Raw genomic sequence first — 21,557 nt, 5'->3', positions numbered from 1 at the left:
ATGGTGGTCATGGATAGCAGCTTAGAAGCCTTGTCTGTACAGATGGAGACAGTGGCTGGATCTGCCGGACGACACTTAAGGAGGTGCTTGGCAGTGTCAGGAACTTTATAAAGTCTACTCGGCCTGCAAAGGGCAGGAGGTTGAGAGTCTGGACTTAGGAATGCTGAGAAGAAGGCATCCAGGAAGGCAGGCAAGATTGGCGGTATGGCAGATAGGCTTTGGGAATCCATCTGAATGAGGTCATATCATCTTTTTTGGACCTCAGTCATTTCAGATGATTCTCACTTGAGTCTTTCATCTTAGAGATGGTTTCTGAAAAAGTTAGCTCTTCAGCTGGAGAGTCAGGATCGGCAGATTCCTCCTCTGGAGAACCATACCCCAAGGGGTAAGAGATCTGCGATGAATATGACAGTGACTCTTCAGAGGAAGAATCAGATAGCTCTTCCTTTTCCCTAATAGCAGGGTCTGTGGGTTGAGGCTTAGGGCTAAACAGAGGAGAGGGGATGCTAGCACTCCCTGCAGAAGGCCGTAGGGCCATAAAGGCATTGAATAAAATGACTGAAAGCGTGCCAGTCAGGCATGCTTTCAGAAGGGGAAAAGAGGTGTTTTCTCTTTTGTTTCTAAGAGGCCTAGCTGGCTAGATTCTGTAAACTGTAAAGGACCAGAGGGATCCAACAGACCTACGGAAATCGCTGGGCCCCCCCGGCATCAGAGACCGAAATCGGTTTAGCCTCTAGAGACATGTCCACCCGGGATTGTGCAGCTTCCATGGAGGTACCCGCTATATCTGAAGCGGCAGAAAGTACAGTTGTGTACGTACCATAAATGTAGATGTTCGAGTGCATTCACTGTGGCAGTCATTACACTTGGGTTATCCTGCTGGCAGGCTACCCGCAGTCGGCCTGAATTCCAAAGTCTTGGTCCGGCGTCAGTTGCTTTCGCCTCTTCCCTGACGTCAGTGCGCCAGGGGTATATAAGATGCAGCTGACGCCATTTTCTTCAGTTTTCTTGCCCCAGATGTCAGGTGCCTCCAAAACGGTAGACTAAAAAACATTGCTAATAAAAGCATGCACTAAAATAAACAAAACCTTCATCTACAAGCAAATACACCATATAGGTTGTATAGGACAGAGAAGTACAGATAAGTCCCAGCAAAGGAAGGGGGATGGTGGGTGGGTAACCTGGACTGCAACAGTGAATACACTCGAACATCTACATTTATGGTAGGTACACAACTGTACTATGTTCATTGTGTTTCACTGTTGCAGCCATTACACTTGGGTTGAATCCCAAAGCTGAGGTTGGGTGGCTGGGTCTAAATAGAATTAGGAGTGGCTATAAGGCCCTGCAAGACTGCAGTGGCAAAGCCTGCTCTGGATTTAGAGTAAAGAGGCAAGTGGTAGTGCTTAGTAAAAGTGTGCACTGAAGTCCAAGTTGCAGTCTCCAAAATATCCTTGGTTGGTACTCCTCTGAGGAAGGCTGCTGCCCTGGTAGAATGTGGTCTAATGCCCATAGGCACTGATTTACCATGTTGTGAATAGCAGAAACGAAAGCAGTGTCCTATCCATTTTGAAATAGTCTGCTTTGAAATAGCCTTTCCTTGTGATCCTGCAGCATATGCCACTAAAAGTTGTTCAGTCTTTCTGAAAGCTTTAGTTTTGTCCAAGTAGAAGCGTAGCTGTCTGTGTATGTCCAAAGAATGCAGAAGTCTCTCCCCTTTATTCTGCGGGTTTGGGTAAAAAGTAGGCAAATGAATGGTTTGGTCAAGAGCCACACTGGACACTACCTTAGGCATAAATGTTGGGTTTGTCCTTAGAGACACCCTGTCCGGATGGAAGATAATAAAAAGGTTCCACAGCCATTAGTGCCTGTAACTCTGAGACTCTTCTTGCTGAAGTTATTGCTAGGAGCGGAGCTGTTTTCCATGATGAGAATTTTATCTCAGCTGTATTGGCTGGGCTCAAAAGGAGGCAGTGTGAGTTTTTCCAAGACAAAATTGAGGTCCCATGCAGGTATTGGTGCTCTCCTTGGAGATCTTATGTTTTTGGCCCCTCTGAGGAACTGCCTAAGCAATGGATATGAAAAAATAGGCAGGTCTGTATTGTAATGAGCTGAAATGGCAGAGGCATGGATCTTAATTGAAGAGAAGGATAGGCCTTTGTCCAGCATCTCAGATATTGTAAAATCTGAGGAATATTTGGAACAAGCGTGTCAATTCCTTGTGCCTGGTTCCAAGCACAGAATCTTTTCAATTTTTTTGCATAAGATTTTCTGGTGCTGGGCCTCCTGGCCTCCAAAATGTCATCCATAACCGCTTTAGAGAGAGGTGTATTCTGAATGGTTACAGTATCCGCCATGCAGCAAAATTTAGAGTTCTGAGTTGGCTGTGCAAGATCCGATTGTTTTGTTGGGTCAGTAAATGAGGAATTTGAGGCAATGTCTAGGCTGGGCCTTGGGACAAGCTCCTTAGGACTAGGTACCAGTGTTGGCGTGGCCAATCCGGGGCGATCAGAATCATTTGTGGCTTCTCTTGTCTGACCTTTAGGAGTACCTTGGGGAGGAGAGGCAGTGGAGGAAAGGCATATACTGTAAGGTTGTTCCAGCTGAATGACAGAACATCCACTTTCCATGCTTGCTTGTGATAAGTCTTTGTGCAGAATCTCTGAAGTTGGCAGTTGTGAGGGGAGGCAAAAAGATCTATGTCTGGGCGTCCCCATTTTCTTGTTAATCATGCTGAAGATTTGTGGATCTAGTTTCCACTCGTGAGGGTCCATGAGGTTTCTGCTTAGTTCGTCTGCCAGAGCATTTGTTTTCCCTGCCAGGAATTGTGCTTGCAGGTGTACTTGGTAAGTCAATGCTGTGTTCCACAAAATCATGGCTTGTCTGCAGAGGGGGTAGGAATGTGCGCCCCCCTGCTTATGTACCACATGACTGTGGTGTTGTCCGTCTTCATCAGCAGCTGTCCTGGATGAAGTAGGTCCTTGAAGGCTGTCAGGGCATTTTGTACAGCTAGCATCTCTTTTCGGTTGATGTGTTGATGCCTTTGGCTTGGGGCCATGTGCCCTGAATACATTTTCCTGCCATGTGGGCCCCCCAGGAATAATCTGATGCATCTGTTGTTAGTGTTTGCCTGGCTGTGGGTAAAGTGAATGGCTGTCCCTTGCTTTGGTGACAGGCCTGTACCCACCATCGAAATCATGCTGCAGGCAGGGAATGAGCGAAATTAATTATTCCAGCCTGTGGCAATGTTGAGTCCAAACACTTGTTTGGTACCATTGTAGTTTCCTCATATGCAGTCTTGCATATGGAATTAGTAGAATGCAGGAGGCCATGTAGCCCAGAGCCTGCAGAATTTTTCTTGCAGATAACTGGGTCTTTGTTGCCATGTTTTCGAAGTAAGAAGTCAGTTGCCTTTGTTTGTCTGGAGTGAGATAAGCCATCTGGGCAGTTGTATTTAAGCTTGCACCCAGGAATATTATCTCTTGAGAGGGTACTAGTTTTGATTTATTTTCGTTTACTGTGTACCCTAGGCAAATTAGTAATCTTTTTACAAAAGCCAGATGCTTTAGTAGAATGTCTTTGGCCTCTGCTTGAATAAGGCAGTCGTCCAAGTAGGGATATATTTGAATTCCTCTTTGTCTGCAAAATGCAATGACTGGTGCCAGGAATTTTGTGAAGACCCTGGGCGCAGTAGATAAGCCAAAGGGCAGTGCAGAGAATTGATAGTGCATTGAGCCAGCTATGAATCTGAGGTATCTTCTGCAAGACTGTCTGATTGGGACATGCAGGTATGCCTCTGAGGTTCAAAGTTACAAGCCAAGCCTTTTTGCCCAGCATGGGCAGAAACTGCTGCAGAGTCAACATTTTGAATTTTGGAACATCCAGAAAAGTATTTAGAATAGACAGGACCAGAATCGGTCTCCATGATTTGTCCTTTCTTGGTACTAAGAAAAGTCTTGAGTAAAATCCTTGTCCCTGCACTTGTCGTGGCACTGGCTGAATAGCCCTCATGTCCATGAGAGATGAAACTTGTTTCTGTGCCTCTGCCCATTGTTTGTGTGGCAGGTCTGGCATACCTTTTGTCTTTGGAAGGGTGTGAAAGTGGAACCTGTAGCCCTGAGAGACTATATTTAAGACCCATTTGTCCTGGGTAATCATGTGCCAATTTTGTGAAAAAAAGTGCTAGCTTTCCCCCCCCAAGGGTGCTGCCAAAAGAAAAATGCTTGGCATTGGCAGAGGGAAGTCATTGGGACTGTTTCCTATATGGTTGTGTTTTGTCTTCTCCACTTTTGGAGGTAGAAGCAACCCACTGTTTGGGTCTGTATGAGCCCTGGGGCTGTTGTCTGCCTCTAGGGCGTCTGTATCTGCCTCTTTGTGGCCTGTCTGACACGGGAAAGGACCACTTTTTAGAAGGCCAGTTCCTGCTAAATCTGGGTGGCTGCGCCTGTAAGAAATCCTTCGCTGTCTGCATAGATTTAGCTTTATCCTCCATTTTCTTTAACACCTCTTCTGCCTTAACACCAAACAAAGTATCATGCTGTAATGGAGCATTCAACAATTTTGCTTTAACATGATCAGGCAGTGTCTGTTCCTTTAACCAAGCATGCCTTCTAATGGCAGAGCCTGTTACAGCGGCCCTGCAAGAGGCCTCCAATGAATCATAACCACATTGCAAAGTATGTTTTCCCACTTGTTCAGCTGCATGCGATAAATCCTGCAATTCCTTGTTCTCAGCACATTCAGAATTTAACATTTTCTGTTTTAACAGAGACATTAAATATTGCTGATATTTAAGCATATGAAATTGACAATTTAAAGCCCTTAGAGCCAAGGTAGCAGAAGTGTAAACTTTTTTCCCCAATCTGTCCAGTGCCCTAGAATCTCTATCTGAGGGGACAGGTTTTTTTGCAGTAGCAGCCTTGACCCCTTTGGGACCCTGTGAAATAGTTTCTGGGTCAGCTGCAGGGTTTTTATATAGAAATTTATGAGAATCTGGAACCCTGTAGTATCTGTCTGGCTTAACAGGTGCAGGAGGGTAGAGAGACGGGAGACAGGCCAGACTGAAAATACATCATATACAATGTCTAGAACAGGAGGAATAGCAAGAGGTCTGTGCTGAGGTAGTAAACGAAAGTCTCTGAGCCTTTTCTAAGAATCAGAATAATCTTGGCTTTCCCAGTGGAAATGCTCCCTCATGGTATGCAAGGTTTTCCCAAATGAGTAATCCTCAGGAGGAGAAGCTGAAGGGATAGATTCTTCAGCATCAGAATCCTCATAGGGAGGAATAGAGTATCCCTGTTCTGAAAAGGAGTCAGAGGAAATGGAAACCTCATCAGAGGAATCATATTCAGTGTCTTGCCTAGGCCTCTTGTCAGGAAGGGGATGGGAAGCCCTGATCAAAGTAATTAGGTCTTCGGCCATTTTGAGCATCTGTTTCTTAGGCATGGAAGTCTGTCCTGGAGAGTGCTGTACTTGTTTCTTTGTCTTTAAAACTGTTTTAGTCTTTGTCTTTGATGCTGAAGTTGGCTTGATATAAAGCTGTGTAGGTCTGAAAACACCCTCAGAAGCCGATGCCTGCTCAGCGGCTCCAGACCCATCCGAGGGATTAGTTTCCGAAGGCCCACTACCATGAGTATCCAGAGGCCTAGCTGTCTCCACGTGGGAGTCGGAGGCGGCCTGTGGCTCTGAGGTAGCGGGTGTCAGGGGCTGCGAAAGCGCCTCACTGAGAACCGGTGAACCGGCGACTGGCCTAGAAGAGGCTTCGTCGTCTGTTCTGGACCTCGGATGCCTGTCCTTTTCTTTTTCCTTGCGCTTTTTATGAACTCCGGTTGTCTGCTGTTCCGACGGAATTATGTAGTTAAACCTTCGGCCATAGTAATGAAAAGCAAAATCGTACTGACGCTTAATAGTGCGTTGGTTAAATCTAGCATAAAACCGACAACTAGCAATGTCGTGGTCAGGGCCTAGGCAAGGAATACAGTAAGAGTGAAAATCCTTATGAGGTATTTGCTTCCCACAAGAAATACAATTGTTAACTTTTTCTGACATCGGTCTGGAGCAAGAAAAAAGTTTCCCCTACGGGGTACTTAGCTTTATAGAAGACTTCGGATCTGAAATTTAAATTCGAAAATCTCAGGAGTCGGACAACCGGCACTTGCGAACTGCTTTTGCTTCGGGCACCACGCGGCAAGAAAGACTGAAGAAAATGGCTTCGGCTGCATCTTATATATCCCCTGGCAGGGAAGAGGTGACAGCAACAGACGCCGGACCAAGACTTTGGAATTAAGACCGACTGCGGGTAGCCTGCCAGCAGGATAACACAAGTGTAATGACAGCAACAGTGAAACACAATGAACATCTAGATTCCTCTACCAGGCCGACGTTGGCCACAGGCTGAGGGTCAGAAGGAAGAGGCGCAGCGGTAGTGGGTAGGACGTATGATCTTGACCTTCTTATTCAGCAGTTCCGAAGGAACGTCGGATGAAGCCTCCATCCCTAATGCAATCTGCTTTAACCTCTGATTTTCTAGGTATAAGTTAAGTTCATGTAAACGACTGCGCAAAGTTTTGGGCACAAACCCCTGGCAAATAGAACAGGCTCTGTGGTCGTGTGACTGACCCAAGCAGAAAAGGCACTGGTCATGTGTTTCTTATGAGGGACCTGCCGGACGCACTTACACTTGCCTTTTCTGGATGACATGAACAGGCAATATCCTAAGTAACAGAACTGAAAGGTTCCCCAATGGGGTAATTATCATTCTCGAATGCGATGACAACAAGAGCCGGAACACCTGGCGTATGACTGGCGACTGAGAAGTTCTGAGGGCTGGTGCCTGCAGATGTCACTTTTATGGCCCATGATCCTTCAGCCACGTCAGACGTCCTACGCACCACAGAGGGACTGAAAACCTTTGCATACTGGCCAGACGTACAAGAAGCAAGAGGAGTAAACCCACATGTAGAATACTGCAACTCTGGAATAGAAGGACATCTGCATCTAATAAAATGTCTGGCCACTTGAGAAGCCAGGAACAGCTTAGATGCTACCTCTGTTGTGCTGGAACAGTCCGGCATAGATGACAGGAAGGTAGAAGCCTGGGAAAGTAGGCCCAAAGCATATTTTATCATACGAGTTTGATAGTTGATAGCTCCGAAGGCTAAGGTGGAGGAGGTATAAACCTTCTTTCCTATCCTGTCCATATTCTTACTGTCTTTGTCAGTAGGTAAAAGAGATGAGGAGGGAGTCCATCTTGACTGCTTAACAGGGGATACAGCAATCACTGCTGGTTCTGCCATGGGCGATTTTACCAGAATTATTTGGTCATCCTGCACTTTATAGAAACAGTCAGTTCCTCTTAGGAGCCGATGGTTGTGAATCTGTTTTTTTTATGCTGAAGAGAATGCATCAAGGTAGGCAGGAATAACTGGTGGAATGGCTGAACGGAGGGGGATTCCACTTGAAGTAACTCAAAGTATTTCTTTTGAGTTTCAGTCATTTGGGAAGTGTCTCATTTAAAGTATTCTTTCATCTTTGTGATGGTCTCCCCAAAGGCGATATCCTCTGGTGGAGAGTCCCCTTCTACAGATTCTTCATCAGAAGAATAGTACTCTACTGGAGAGGCAATTTGAGATAAATAAGTAATGGACTCATCAGAAGACGAGTAATAGACCTTCAGTTCTTCTCCTTCCTGGGAAGAGGGAAGGTTGATGGAAGAAGCTGAGGCAGGCCTAGGGCTGAGAACAGGGATGGTGGAGGGTGAAAAGGCCGTGGGCCTAAGGGCCATGAAGGCCTGCATCAAGGAACTGGTGAAAGATTGCCAGTCAGGAACTCCCTCCGTGGAGGGAGGGAGGTGTTTAAAGGAAAAGTCCTTGGAGAAGGCCTAGATTCAGGGGCTTGGACGGGAGCTGAGGTTTCAGGTAGTGGCATCCCAATCGGTTGCCCGGCAGTTGCTGTTTCCACCTCGACGTCTGTAGGGACTGACATTTGAGCTGCCTCCGTGGACGTGCCGGTGGTTACTTCAAAAGTGGATTTTTCAAGGGGAGTCTATGAAGTAGACGGCTCTAGTGGACGTCCTTCAACCCCTAAATCGGAAGCTGGCAGGACGTCAGATGGCGGAGTGGCAGAAGTACTAGGCCTTGGCCTTTTTCCGTGGTGGTTTTGCTGGGGCGGCCAACTCGGGATCCATTCCCGTGGGCTAATTTTTTAAGCCTCTGATTTTCTAGGTACAAATTAAGGGTAGCCAAATGGCTTCTGAGTGTCTTTGGCACAAAGGATTGACAAATAAGTCAAGAGGTATGGCCGTGTTCTCGGGCTAGGCAAAATTCGCAGTGGTGCGTGTCCTTATGCGGAATCTGACGCCCGCATTGGAATTTACCCTTCTTAGCAGACATTGGCTAACAGGGGTGAACAGTAAACCAAGCTCAAGCAAGTGAAACAAAACAAAATCCCCAATGGGGTACTTAGCTTTTAGATGTCTTGAAAGTAGAGAAGCGAAGTGATCAATGTGACGGTCGACGACGGCTGAAAAGTTCTGAGCGTGCAGATGTCACATTTAAGGTCCCTGGTTTATGACTCTATGTGTGACGTCCCACGCGCCTGCACTAACCAGGCTTAAGCTTTTGTATAGGAGCAGATGTTCGGGTCACCTAAAGATGAGAATCCCCCTCACTAAGAATACTGCAACATAAGAATAGGAGGACATTAACTGTTCCTGTGGCTGCCGGCACCAATTTCTCTTGTACCTGAATTTAACAGAACATTTAGTTATCTTGAATGTTGTATGAATTATTATGCATATCCTGTCCCTTAAGACTTCATCAGGGACTTCACTTGCTACATCTTTCATTTTCTTGGGGGTTTCTTCCGGTACTTAAATGTGTTTGACAGTTTACCGCTGTGACGACCAGTGTAGACTATGCATGTAAATGCTTTTTTCTAATATGGTGAAACACTGTTGTGTCCTTGTCATTACTGCGGGAGGGGGGGGGTTCAGTCCACAAGCCAACTCAAACCTCTAGCAGCATCAAGAGATACCACTGCCTGCCAACAAAGATTAGCTGGGTAAAATCTTACCATAACCATAAATGTCCTTCTCTTCCATGTTGCAGTATTCTCACATGTGGGATCCTCCGCCTCAGGCAACCTGAACGTCCGGCTCATCTACCAAAGCTTAAGCCTGGTTGCTGTCTGGTGCGTGGGATGTCACATGCAGGGCCATAAACCATGAGCCATAAATGTGACATCCGCACACACACACCTCAGAATTGCCCGCCCAGTCAGACAATAGTCTAAGGATGAAGGAGGGATGTCATCCAGACAGGGAAAAGGCTCTCTAGGGTCATAGGAGAGAGGGAAGAAATACTGCAACATAGAAGAGAAAGACATCTATGGTTATGGTAAGACTTTACCCAAATAATCTATGTCCTTCTATTCTCATTTTGCAGTATTCTCACATGTGGGAGAGTACCACAGCTCATGCAGACAAAAGGGTGAAGGAAGAGGTGGCAGTCTCCAGGAATCCATGGAGGATGGATCTAGCACATCCTGCCCTGGCTCTGGAGATGCTGTTCAATTTGTAATGCTTTGTGAAAGTGTGTACGGACCACCATGTAGCGGTCTCTAGGACAGAAGCTTCATCTAGACCTTTGAGGAAGGCCCCTGAAGATGCCACTGCACTGGTGGAGTGGGCTCCAAATGAGAGGGGCAACTCTTTACCATGGAAAGAGTAACATAATGCTATAGTCTTTCATATCCAGGAGGATCTAGTCTGTTTGGATACAGTATCCCTAAGGCCCTCGGGTGAAAGGATACAAAGAGTTGGTTTGACTTTCTAATGTCCTTAGTCTTATCAAGATAAAACCTCAGTTGCCTGTGGACATCTAGGGAATGGAACACTCTCTCACTGTCATTCTGTTTTGAAGGGAAGAAGGTGGGCAAATGGCCAGATTGGTTAAGGGACAGTTCATTGACCACTTTGGGTATGAATGAGGGGTTAGTATGAAGAGAAACCCTGTCCTTATGAAAAATGGTACAGGGTGGAGTAGCCATGAGTGCCTGTAGCTCAGAAACTCTCCTAGTTGAGGTAAGGGCTACTAACAAGACAGTTTTCCAGGTGCATATCTTTGAAGTAGCAGAGGCTGCCGGTTCGAAGGGGGTAGTGGCAAGTTTCTCAAGCACAAAATTCAGGTCCCAAGGTGGAGGAATAGGCTTCCTTGGTGGTCTGATGTGGAGAACCCCTTAGAAAACGTTTCACCTCCAATCTAGATAACAGGGGTGGATCAATGGGTAGGCAGGCTGAAATAGCTGACAAATGGACTTTCACTGAAGAATATAAAATTTCTGACTTTAGGAGCTCACACGCATAGGCCAACACTAGAGGAACTTCTGCTTGGAAGGGGTCTAGCTGTCTTTGAAGACAACATTTGGAGAACCTTTCCCATTTTGATAAACAGGTTCGCCAGGTAGTAGGTTTCCTGGCCTCCTGCAGGACAGATAGCACGTCCTCTGTGTAAAGATGTTTGAAAGGGATCAGAAGTTTATCACCCACAGGGTAAGACTGAGGGTTTGTGGATGATGGATCCCTTCTGTTGTGTGAGCAGGTCCACCTTGTGAGGCAACCTGTGGTGATTGCCTCTGGCAAGAGATAGAAGGGGGAACCAATGCTGCTTTGGCCAATAAGGAGTCACGAGCAAGATTTTTGGCTTGTCCATCTGAATCTTCAGCAGGACCTTTTGAATGAGGGGGAAGGGGGAAATGCATACAGGAACAGCCCCTTCCAGGAAACTGAAAAGGCATCCACTTTCCACGTTAGTGGGGAGGGGAGCCTGGAGCAGAACAGCTGTAGTTGTCTGTTCTGAGGGAAGGCAAACAGGTCTATTTTTTGACTGCCCCTCTGATGGACAATGTCCAGGAAGAGATCTCTGTTCAACTTCCATTTGTGATTCTGAGACAATGATTTGCGGAGGTCATCCGCTTAATGGTTGTCCTGTGATGGGATGTAGACAGCCTGCAAGGTTACTTTGTATCTTGTGGCTAACTCCCATGCTTGTATGGCCAACCTGCAAAGTAAAGAGGATCTTGACCCCCCCCCCCCCGTTTGTTGATGTACCACATCACTGTGGTGTTGTCTGTGAAGACTTGTAAGGGACCAGGCTGAAGAGGTGGGAGAAAGGTCTTTAGAGCTAGGAAAAGAGCATTAATTTCCCTCTCATTGATGTGTTTTTTCCCGAGTGAGGGCTCCCATTGAGCTTGCACCTTGAGACCATTTATAGTGGGTCCACATCCCAGGTCCGAGGCACCTGTGTGTATGAACTGGACTGCCTTGGTTGGCTGTAAAGGGAGGCCTGCAGTATGTGGTGTATCCACCACTCTTTTTTCAGACAGGGCAGGAAGGAAACCTGAAAATCTGGAAGGTGATTCTGTTGGAACCAGATATTCTTCACACCAATGGAACTTCCTCATGTGTAAACCTGGCAAGGGGAAGCATAGAAAGAGTAGCTGCCATGAAGCCCAACATGCGGAGAAATTCCCTGGCTGAGATATGAGCGACTTGGAGAAGGCTTTGGAAAAAACAGGTTAGTGAAGTGACCTTGTCTGGTGGGAGGAAGGGCTTCATTAGGTCCATCCTGATCCTGCAGCCCAAGAAGATCTGGTCTTGGGATGGAGTTAGGGAGGACTTCTGTAGGTTCAGGGTAAACCCCAGACTTCCTAGGAGAGAGATAGTGAATTGCAGGTATGCCTGCAGAGTATTTTTGCCTTCTGCTTGGATGAGGAGGTCATTCAGTTAAGGGAAGACCCTGTATGCCTTTTATCCTGCAGAAGGCTACTGCCAGACCTAGAAACCTTGTGAAGACCCTTGGTGCTGTGGACAAACCAAAGGGCAAGGCAGTAAACTGACACTGAGGATGGCCCAGCAAAATGCAGGAATCTCCGGAAGTCTGGGTGTATGGGGATCTGGAAGTACGCCTCTTTCAGGCCCAAAGTGGTCATGAAGGTCCCAGGTGTTAGGAGTGGAAGAATGGTATGCAAGGATAGCATGTGGAAAGAAGGTACATGCAGGAAGGGGTTTAGAAGGGACAGGTCCAGTACTGGCCTCCAAAGGCCCTCCTTTTTTGGAACCAGGAAGAGACTGGAGTAAAACCCTTGACCCTCATGTCCTGTTGGAACTCTCTCTATAATTACTTGTGATAGTAAATCCTTAGTAACCTGGGGGATCAGGTGGGACTGTTTTTTTTGGAGGGAGGAGCATGCCTTTTGAAATGGACTTTTCCTGTCAGGTCATAAAGTACCCTTTTTCCACCAATGATAGGACCCAGCGGTCTGAGGTTATATACTGCCACAGGAGGAGACCGTGAGATGCGGGCAGAAAGGGGGAGATGGTGGAGGGATTTTGGCAGTCACGTAGTGCTAGATCTGTCTGTAAAGGACTGCCTGGGTGTACATTGAGAGGAAGTAGTTCTGTGGGATGAGAGTTTTCTGTCCCCTTTCCTTTGAAGGAGGAGGAGCAGGTGCCCTTCTAACAAAGCTTGGTTTAGCTGGGTAGTTCCTGTAAAACTTAGGAACTGGGGAAACTAGTACATGTTTCAAGTCCTGCAGACTTTTGAAAAGCTCTGCAGATTGCTTGCCAAAGAGGAAGCTGTTGTCTAGGGGGGCCATCCAGAATCTTGTTCTTGAAATTGTCTGGCAGGGGTTGAAATCTGAGCCAGGAATACCTGCGTAACACAGAGGGAGATGCAGCTGATCTGGCTGAGGCTTCTGCAGCATCGTAGCTGCGTTTTATGGAATACCTGGCTACCTGTGCTGCTACGGAAAATTTTGAGGCAACTTGAGGCTTAGTAGGGGAATCAGGAATAGAGGACAGCAGGGTAAATGCCTGAGAAACAAGATCTAAGACATACTTTACCATGCGAGTTTAGTAACTGATTGCCCTAAAGGCCAAGGTAGAGGAAGTGTAAATCTTTTCCCCAAACTGTCCATCACTTTACTGTCCTTATCAGATGGCAGAAGGGAAGAAGATGGGATTTGCCTTGATTGCTTGTCAGGTGCCACAGCAACAACAGCTGGGTCTGCCATGGGGGGTTTTATGAAGTATTTGTAATCATCGGGAACTTTATAGAGCCTGTCTGGCCTTTTGGGGGGGGGGGATTCTGGGCATCTTGGAGGCAGCAGCAAAGGCATCCAAGTAAGCAGAAATCACTGTGGGAATAGCAGAGGGAGAGGGGTCTCCATTTGGAGAAGCTCAAAGTATATTTTTTGAGCCTCAGTCACTTGGGTGGAGTCCCACTTTACATATTCTCTCATTTTAGAGATAGTCTCCCCAAAAGTAATGTCTTCTGGTGGAGAATCTCCTTCCAAGGAGTCTTCATCTGGGGAACAGTATTCAAGGGGAGAGGCCAGCTGGGAAGTGTAAGTGAGACACTCATCAGAGGAGGAGGAGGAGGAAGAGTCTTACTCCTGAGTCTAAGGAGGTGGGATGGAGCCTGCAGAGTTAGGCCTAGGACTTAGGGTAGGTAGAGCATGAGTTTGTGAGGTTGCAGACCTCAAGACCATAAAGGCCTGAAAAAGTGACTGGGAAAAAGTTTGCCAATCAGGCTGATGCTCCACTGGGGTGGACAAATGTCTGGTCTTTTGTTTCCTCTTGAGAGGAGTCTTATGAATAAACTGAGGCCGAGGGCCTGGATTCAGTTGTCAGGCCTAAGGCCAAAGAGCCCTCTTTGGAAACTAAGGTTGGCTGCCCGGGTGAGCAAAGTGCAACCCCCCCCCCCCGATACCAGTAGAGGCTGACGTCGCAAAAACCTTCTCAGACGTGTAGCCTGGAGAACCATGGGCAGCTTCCAAAATGGTACTTGTCGAAGTTGCCAGTTCTTTTGGATGTTCCTCAGCTCCTAGACCGGCAGCTGGCAGGACATCCAAAACAGGAGGCGCAGTATTCTATTTAGGCGGCTCCACCTCGACAGCCGGGTCAGGATCCATACCAAGGGCCAAGCATTTAAGTTGTTGATTCCCTACAAATAACTTAAGAGCTGCTAGATGGCTGCGCAAGATCTTGGGTACAAACGACTGACAGATTTTACAGGTCGTATGGCCATGGGATGGCCCTAAGCAAAACAGAGTTTGTGGGTATCTTTGTGCAGAATCTGCCGACAGCACTTACATTTCCCCTTTCTAGATGATATTGACTGACAAAAGAAAAGCAGCAACCTAAGCTCAGACAAAAACAAAGAAGATTCCCCAGTGGGGAACTTATCTTTAACGTCTTCATAGATTCGGAGCAGAACTAACAAGCTGACATTTGACTGTGGCATCGAAGTTCTGAGGTGTGTGCGTGTGGATGTCACGCTTATGACCCTGAGTGTGACGTCCCATGCACCAGACAGCAACCAGGTTTAAGCTTTGGTAGATGAGCCGGATGTGCGGGTCACCTGAGGCAGAGGCTCCCACATGTGAGAATACTGCAACATGAGAATAGGAGAACATCTGGTTTTCTGAAACGATACACTTGCAAGACTTTGCATGCATTTTAGTGCCAACTTGTCAAGAATATGGCTCTAGGTAAGACTCAAAAGCATCCACAAATGCATCAAATATTTGAGGAGCTGCACTTGGCTACAAATACCTGTAAAGTAAGCACACCTTTTATGTGACTGAAACTTCCTCAAAAATCCAACTCAAAATGTTATTTGAAAATAAATTCTCTGAAGAAGATGCTTTCTGGTGGGCAGCTTGATGAAATACTTTCACTGCTTTCAGTACTACATTAAATTTTGCACAACAGAAGGTGACAAGCACACACACGAGCGTGCACATGCTCATGTACCCATCAATTACTGTAACGCTTTTGAAGAAACTTTCCAAGCTTCCTGATGGTTTCATATACAATATCCCCTCTGATATACCTTAGGCAAATAGTTATCTAGTCTGAACAGGCTCCAAGGATGTGGAAATTCAAGATGATGCTACTCACATTGCAAAAAAAAGAGAAATCCTCTGTGAAGTGAAGCACACTGCATGCAAGTAACTGCTGGCTAATGTTAGGCTGATGGTGTCACAGAAGGCATAAGCTACATAGCCTTACATTCAGCAACCAATTTTGTAACTAAATAGAGACTGTGCACAATCATAGGAAAAATTCTTTCACTACATTCCAGCAGCTTAGCAGCACAAAGAAATGTCCAGTTTCTGTACCAAGTAACATACAGAATAGTACCAGAAGGAAAGGAAACAGAAAAATAAGTAAACAAAGAATTGAAAACATCTGTTATATGCAGTTCAAGGGCTACAAAACCTGTAAAACACTTAACAGTGAACATCTGACATTCATACCGAATGTTAAAAATATGTAAAAGAAAACTGAGAACAACTCAAATACCAGGGAATCAGCCTCTCGTCTGTCGCAAAACTAATCAGTACTAACACGAAACCATGCATGATGTGCAAAAAAGCTCTCTAGACCATTACTGCTGGTTTCTTGAACCCACCTTGCTAAGCCACTGACTGCACTACTGGAAGTCACCTTTGGCACCCTGTCCAAGCTGGTAGCCACAGTGGCAAGCTTTAAGGCAGTTGGTGTTGGGGCTGAAGTCCTTGTGCTTAGATGAACATTGACAGGGGAGACAACACTGTTGAGGTGCACTGCATTTGTCAGACAGGAACTGTTCATAGGAAGAGTTTGTGGACTGCTTGTGCACAATGCAGGGATAAGGTGATTTGTGGTAGTGTGACCAACTGTCCTTACGAGCTGTACAGCTGAAACTGATGGGCTGGAGGACAACGTTGTGTTTAAGGAATGAAGAGCTTTGGAGGTCCCTGGTGATAGAAAGCAAAATAATTTATTTAGTAGTTAAACTATTAATGCTTTTTCCAAGCTAGCTACTCTACAACTTAACTACAAACATGATTAACAAATCAAACCTGCAAATATTAAAGCTACTGTGAAATAATAATGTTCAAAACAACCCTTTATTTCTGGGAAATGTATGCAAACACTACCCATTCTATGTCCCTTACTGGGAAAAAATGTCTTTCAAAAGCAAAAAATGTGATTGTTACTTCAAGACAAACTAAATGAGCAGAAATGATATACCTTACTGGTTACTACAGCATCTTATAAGCCAGTACACAGTTAAATACTTACACATAAAGGAAAATTCTTGTTCACACTGTACACACTGGATTAGAACACGACTCAAGCTGCTTGTTAAAAACAGTTTTGTAAGGCATTCAGTATTAAGTACTGTTGTGTCTTATTACCATATATGTAGATGTCAGTGTCTTCACTGCTGCAGTACGAACAATGTGGGTTGCTCTTGCTGTGGTAGCCCTTGACCAGCTTGAATATAATACACTAAGCCCTCTGCTGGGCTGGCGAATGCCCTGTACACAAAGTCAGGATGTCTAGACATGTGTCATTGGCCAGCTTCATCTTGTAGCTCTTTCTTGCCATCAGAGCCTGAAACATCCACTTCTGTAGACTAAATTCATTCACTAAATGGAAAAGGTTTTCTGACAAGTGTCACAAAAACTGGCACAAGCAAGATGCAAACTGAACGAACACAGGTCACCACACTGAGCAGCAGTTTTGGTTTTCCTGCTGCTCAGTGTGGTGACCTGTGTTCTTTCAGTTTGCATCTTGCTTGTGCCAGTTTTTGTGTTTCTGCAGTTCAAGTGTCACAAAAAGGTATCACACCTAGGTATGCGGAGATACCCCACATCCTACCTAGCTTACTCACGTCTGGTTTATCTTAGTCTTCCATAAACATTCACAGTTCAGAAATTTTTGCCTGCCTCCCTACGCAGTCTCCTCTCTTTTCAAGAACTCTTGTAAACCAGCTCCCTAAAGGTACTATTCACCTTAGACCATCCTGCCTACCTGGGACCTCAGCTTTATTCTAGAAAAACTTACTTTACCACCTTTTGAAACTGCATCAAAACATGACAAATTTTCTAACATGGAAAAAAGGCTTTCTGGTTGCTATTACTTAGACAGGTATCAGAACTGCAAGCCCTCGTGTATTGAACCATTTTGTTACTTTCCAGCATGATAGCTACTCTCAGAACTAATCCTTCTTTCATGCCCAAACTGGACTTTGAATTATGCTCAGACCAGGCTATACATCTTCCTGCCCTCTTCCCTCACCCACAAAATAGAGGATAAATTAGCCTTCATTTACTGGATGCTCACAAACAGCTCAGGTTCAATCTGGACAAGACTGAGTTTTAAAAAGTCCAACCAACTTTTTGTAGCTTTTGCAAACAACCTGGGAAGTCCTACCAGGAAAAAGACGATTTCAAAATGGATTTCTGGCTCTACTGTCACTTGCTGTAAACATCATGGAAAACATGTTGATGAACGTGTAGATCCTTTGGCACAGTATTTTGCAAAGGAGTAAGTTCAAAGCTTGTCTGAACATTCATGGCTTGAAAAGCTAGACAAATCCTCATGAAAGAATCCATAAGAGACTGAACACAGTGTGTGTGACTGCCCTGATAATTCAATAAAGGTTTTTACAAAAAAAATCTTGGTTATCACTTAAAACATAGAAAAACATATTTATATAAAAGAAATCATATTAGCATGTTACCAGCTGCAAACATTATACATCGCATGTACTATTTTCTGTAACTATTATCAATCCAACATTACATAAACTGCTCAAATGCTACCTTCCCTTAAACCTCACTCCTCCTCAAAAACATTATTCTGCATGTATGTTTCCGCAAATGCCATTTTTTCAATGTAATTTGCTCCTACCCTTTTCTAAAGATCTCACTTCCAGTTCTTTTCTGTTACAATATACACTTCAAAAGATTTCCTTAATTACACCCACTTGCACAATCAATATTTCTGACCAATTACTCCCAAATCATTATACTCCCAAAACATGTTCCCATTCACCTCATTTCTTCCCCATCACAACCCCAACATTTGGCATCTAACTGAGGAAAAATTCTTTGCAGTCTGTGTGGGGTATAAAAATACCTATGCAAACACTTCCAAGCAAATATCCTAAATCTTCTAGACTATGTTGCATATTCTGGAGCCATACATATGGCCTCCCCTTGTTTTCTGTGAATTGCTTATCCACTCTCTTCACAATCGTTTCTCACCTTCTCTGACTGATTCCTATAGTTACTGTGAAATATTTTATATGCCTTACTAATTATCCTTTTTTTAAACAGCACCTCTGTTCGAGATTCAACTAAAAGCTCTACCAGCACAGGTCTTTCAATTAGGATTGCCCTAGCCCATTTTATTGGCCTATACACAGATATCAATCCTCAACAGGGAAGGCAGTCTTCAGCAGTCTCTGGCCTGCAGTCCAAATGTCTTCTTGGCCTCTTCCCACTCTATTACCTTTTCCTCTCTAGTTATTTGCTCCCATTACCTTGGTTCTTTTTAGCAGTTTTCTCCACTAAATTCCAGCCACTCATGCCTACTCTCTGCACTCATAACTACAGTCATCCCCACTAGCAAAAATCTCCTTTCTCCATTCTCATGTTGGTTTAGTTCTTAGAATACTTTCTGCTACTTCATGAATACAATATTGTGTGTCTGTTGTATTCTCCTTAAGGATTTGCATCCAGAATCCCTCTCCTTATTTCTTGAATATCTCCCCTGCTTCCCTCATTAACCCTTTCCACTTTGAACTGCAGCTTTCTGTTTTAGTTATGAATATAAACCTTAATGGTGTAGCTCTAAATATCCCTTAAATCAGGTAATCCTAAACCACCTTGTTCTATTGGAAGGGTCAACTTTTTCCACTTAACCCTTGCCCTCTTCCCCTAGCAGATAAATTCCTTAAACTCATTATTATTGCCCACAACTTCTCCTCCGGTTGATAAAAATATGCCTGACCTGTACATAAAACTAAAGGGACTAAACACATTTTCACTGCTTGTATCTTGCCATCCATATGCATAGACAAGAGCTTCCAATTTTTTCAGTTTTTATATTATCGTTTGGTTAGTCTATTGCTTAGCTGCCATAACTGAATCCTTCTTAATCCATGCACCTAAATACTTCATTTTACTGTGTCCCCATAACTACAGGCATTGCTGAACAACTATATGTATGGGCACATAGTTTACACTTGCATCCTTTGTTTTATCTTCATTAATTTTATATCTCAAAAAGACTTAAAACCATCTCAAAATGTTCCAAAACACTGACATGCTCTTTTCCAGTTTTATTAGGTATGTCTGCAAATAAAGTCAACTATTCTTGATTACCACACCAATTACATCCTTGAACTTTTGAGTCCTTTACTTTCTATGCCAATGGCTCTAAACATAGAGCAAATAAAGGGGGAAAAAGGACACCCCTGCCTGATTCCCAAGTTCAGACACACCTTGTCAGAGAGGAACCCTCCCATTTTAATTTCTGCCCCCTGTCCATCATATATCCTCCTAATTAACCTTATTACTGTACCAGGCAATGCAAATGCTTCCATTGCCCTACTTATAAAATCCCATTTACTCTGTCAAATGCTTTCTCTGCATCAAAACCCACCAACAACTGTGGCATTTTCTTATACTCTGCTTTCCTTTGGATCATCACTATTCTATTAATTTTGTCAAATGTTTATTTTATTTTTTTGGAGGGGACACAAACAACACAATGATCCATATGTATCAACTGTGGCAACACTATTGCGATTCTTTTATCTATTAAAGACAAGCACTTTCAAACAATTTAAAATTGAAATGGACCTATATGAAGCTGGATTTGATGAGCCTTAGCCATCTTTGGGTATTACAGCAACCACAGCTTTCTTCCAGGATGTTGGTGTTCCTCCCATTCTAAAATGCTGTTAAACAAAACCTACATTTTTATCATTTTTTTCCCTCCTAGCTTCCAAATTTCCACAGTAATACTATCTATTCCTGAAGAATTTCCTGCAGACTGATTATATATCACAGTTTTTATCTCATCTCCCCCTACCTTAACTGTCAATTGCTGAGCCTCATGTACCTCTAACCTTATAGGTTCATAGGTAGGTACTGGGCTATTGGCCCTAGGGCCTATATAAGCCTAGCCAAACAGCACCCTGGCTTTTGCCACCCAAGAAAATTATTTTCCTGTCCCTCTGTCAAGCAGAGTCACAGAAGTCTTCCATATCTGTGCTCGTTCTTGATTTCCACATTTCTCTGTTCTATACAAATTTTTATACAATTGCTGACATTTTTAATACTTCTACAGGATAGTTTGTTATTTTTCTTGTTACAGGCTCCCTAGGTTTGGCAACAACCCCTTCTACTTCCTGTTGCCTAAGTCGTTATGTAAAAAAGTGTTTGCACTCTGGAGTTATCATCAAAAAACAGATGCTTAACAGCAATCTTTCCAAACTCATGCATATTATCTGGATACTCCCATATCTTCTCTTTAGCACACTGCAGTTGTGCTGCCTTCTTTTCTGAGCGATTCCCCTTATTCTGCAATAATTTAACTTTTGTCAGCCCCTCTAAAAAAATCTTGTTGCTTCTTAACCATATCTCTTTCTTTTATTTCTACCCTATTTTTAAACTCCACTTTAATTTTATCCTGCTCACTAGCTATAAACTATAAAAAATTTCTATCTTCCCTAATAACTTTTAAATGTCTACTACCAATTCCTTAAATTTCTCTCCAACAGGTAGGTGGGGAATTGCAGACATTTCATTTTTGTTTCATTACTCTGCATTTTTATCTTAGTTGTTATTGGCTTATGATCTGAAATATTTACCGGCTGTGTATCGAAGCGTTCAATTAAATGCATACGTTCCTGTGAAATATAATTTATTCCTACTCTAGCCCATTTATTGTACCTTTGGGAATAACATGCAAATTCTGAGTTCTTACTAATGAATTCACTTCTTTCATACCAAATATTTTCATTATTTTCTTCAGAAGTTTACCCTCTATTGTTACTGCTCCCTTCTAGGTCCTCCACCTTGCTATTGCAAATCAAGTTGCAGTCTCCACCTATATGTAATATTCCCTGTTGAAAGCCGATTATTTCTACCAATATTTTCTTAAGCTTCATAACAGCAGTTTTAGGTTGAACAAAAATACATGCCAGTATAATCTTCCTCCTTTGCCGGTAGTCCCTTACTACCACAAATCTACCTTTTTTTGTTTGCTTCTATCACTACTGAAGCTCCTCTAGATATTAGTACAAGTACTCCAGACTACTTTTGTCCCTGGTATTCTGCTGAATATCCATTGAATATCCATCCTGAAATCCTTTCTTTATCAAATTCACATGCTTACTGTTTTTCCAAATATCTCTCCTGTAGCTTGATATCTGCACGCTGTATTTCTTAATGTAATTCAGTACTCTACCTTTTTGTCTAAATCTGTAAAGGCATTCACATTCCAAAATAACATGGATAATGTAGCCATTATAAGAAGACATTGTTATTCCCACCTATTATATATGACAGCATTATTAAATGTCTAATTCCATGCTTTTCTGTTTCATGCACTCACTAGTCTGTCAGGTTGATCTTTATACAGTTGCTTGTCATCTCCATTTGAACCTATGTCACATTTTATAAGAATTTTTGTTTTACTGACAAAC

General features: G+C 43.9%; 1 protein-coding gene across 1 annotated transcript in view; it reads right to left on the bottom strand.

Annotated features, from left to right (window-relative positions):
• The window catches only part of EPC2 (enhancer of polycomb homolog 2), a 3,037,718-nt gene that overhangs the window by 301,279 nt on the left and 2,714,882 nt on the right, over positions 1–21,557 (bottom strand). Inside the window, exon 13 of the mRNA XM_044074869.1 lies at positions 15,477–15,804. Within this exon, the coding sequence (XP_043930804.1) occupies positions 15,477–15,804 (328 nt within the window). The remainder of the gene's footprint in view (positions 1–15,476; positions 15,805–21,557) is intronic.

The sequence above is a fragment of the Protopterus annectens genome, chromosome 6.part0 (genome assembly GCF_019279795.1).
Source record: "Protopterus annectens isolate FY-2018-M chromosome 6.part0, PAN1.0, whole genome shotgun sequence".
NCBI lineage: Eukaryota > Metazoa > Chordata > Ceratodontiformes > Protopteridae > Protopterus > Protopterus annectens.
This window is presented reverse-complemented; position numbering and strand designations above follow the sequence as displayed.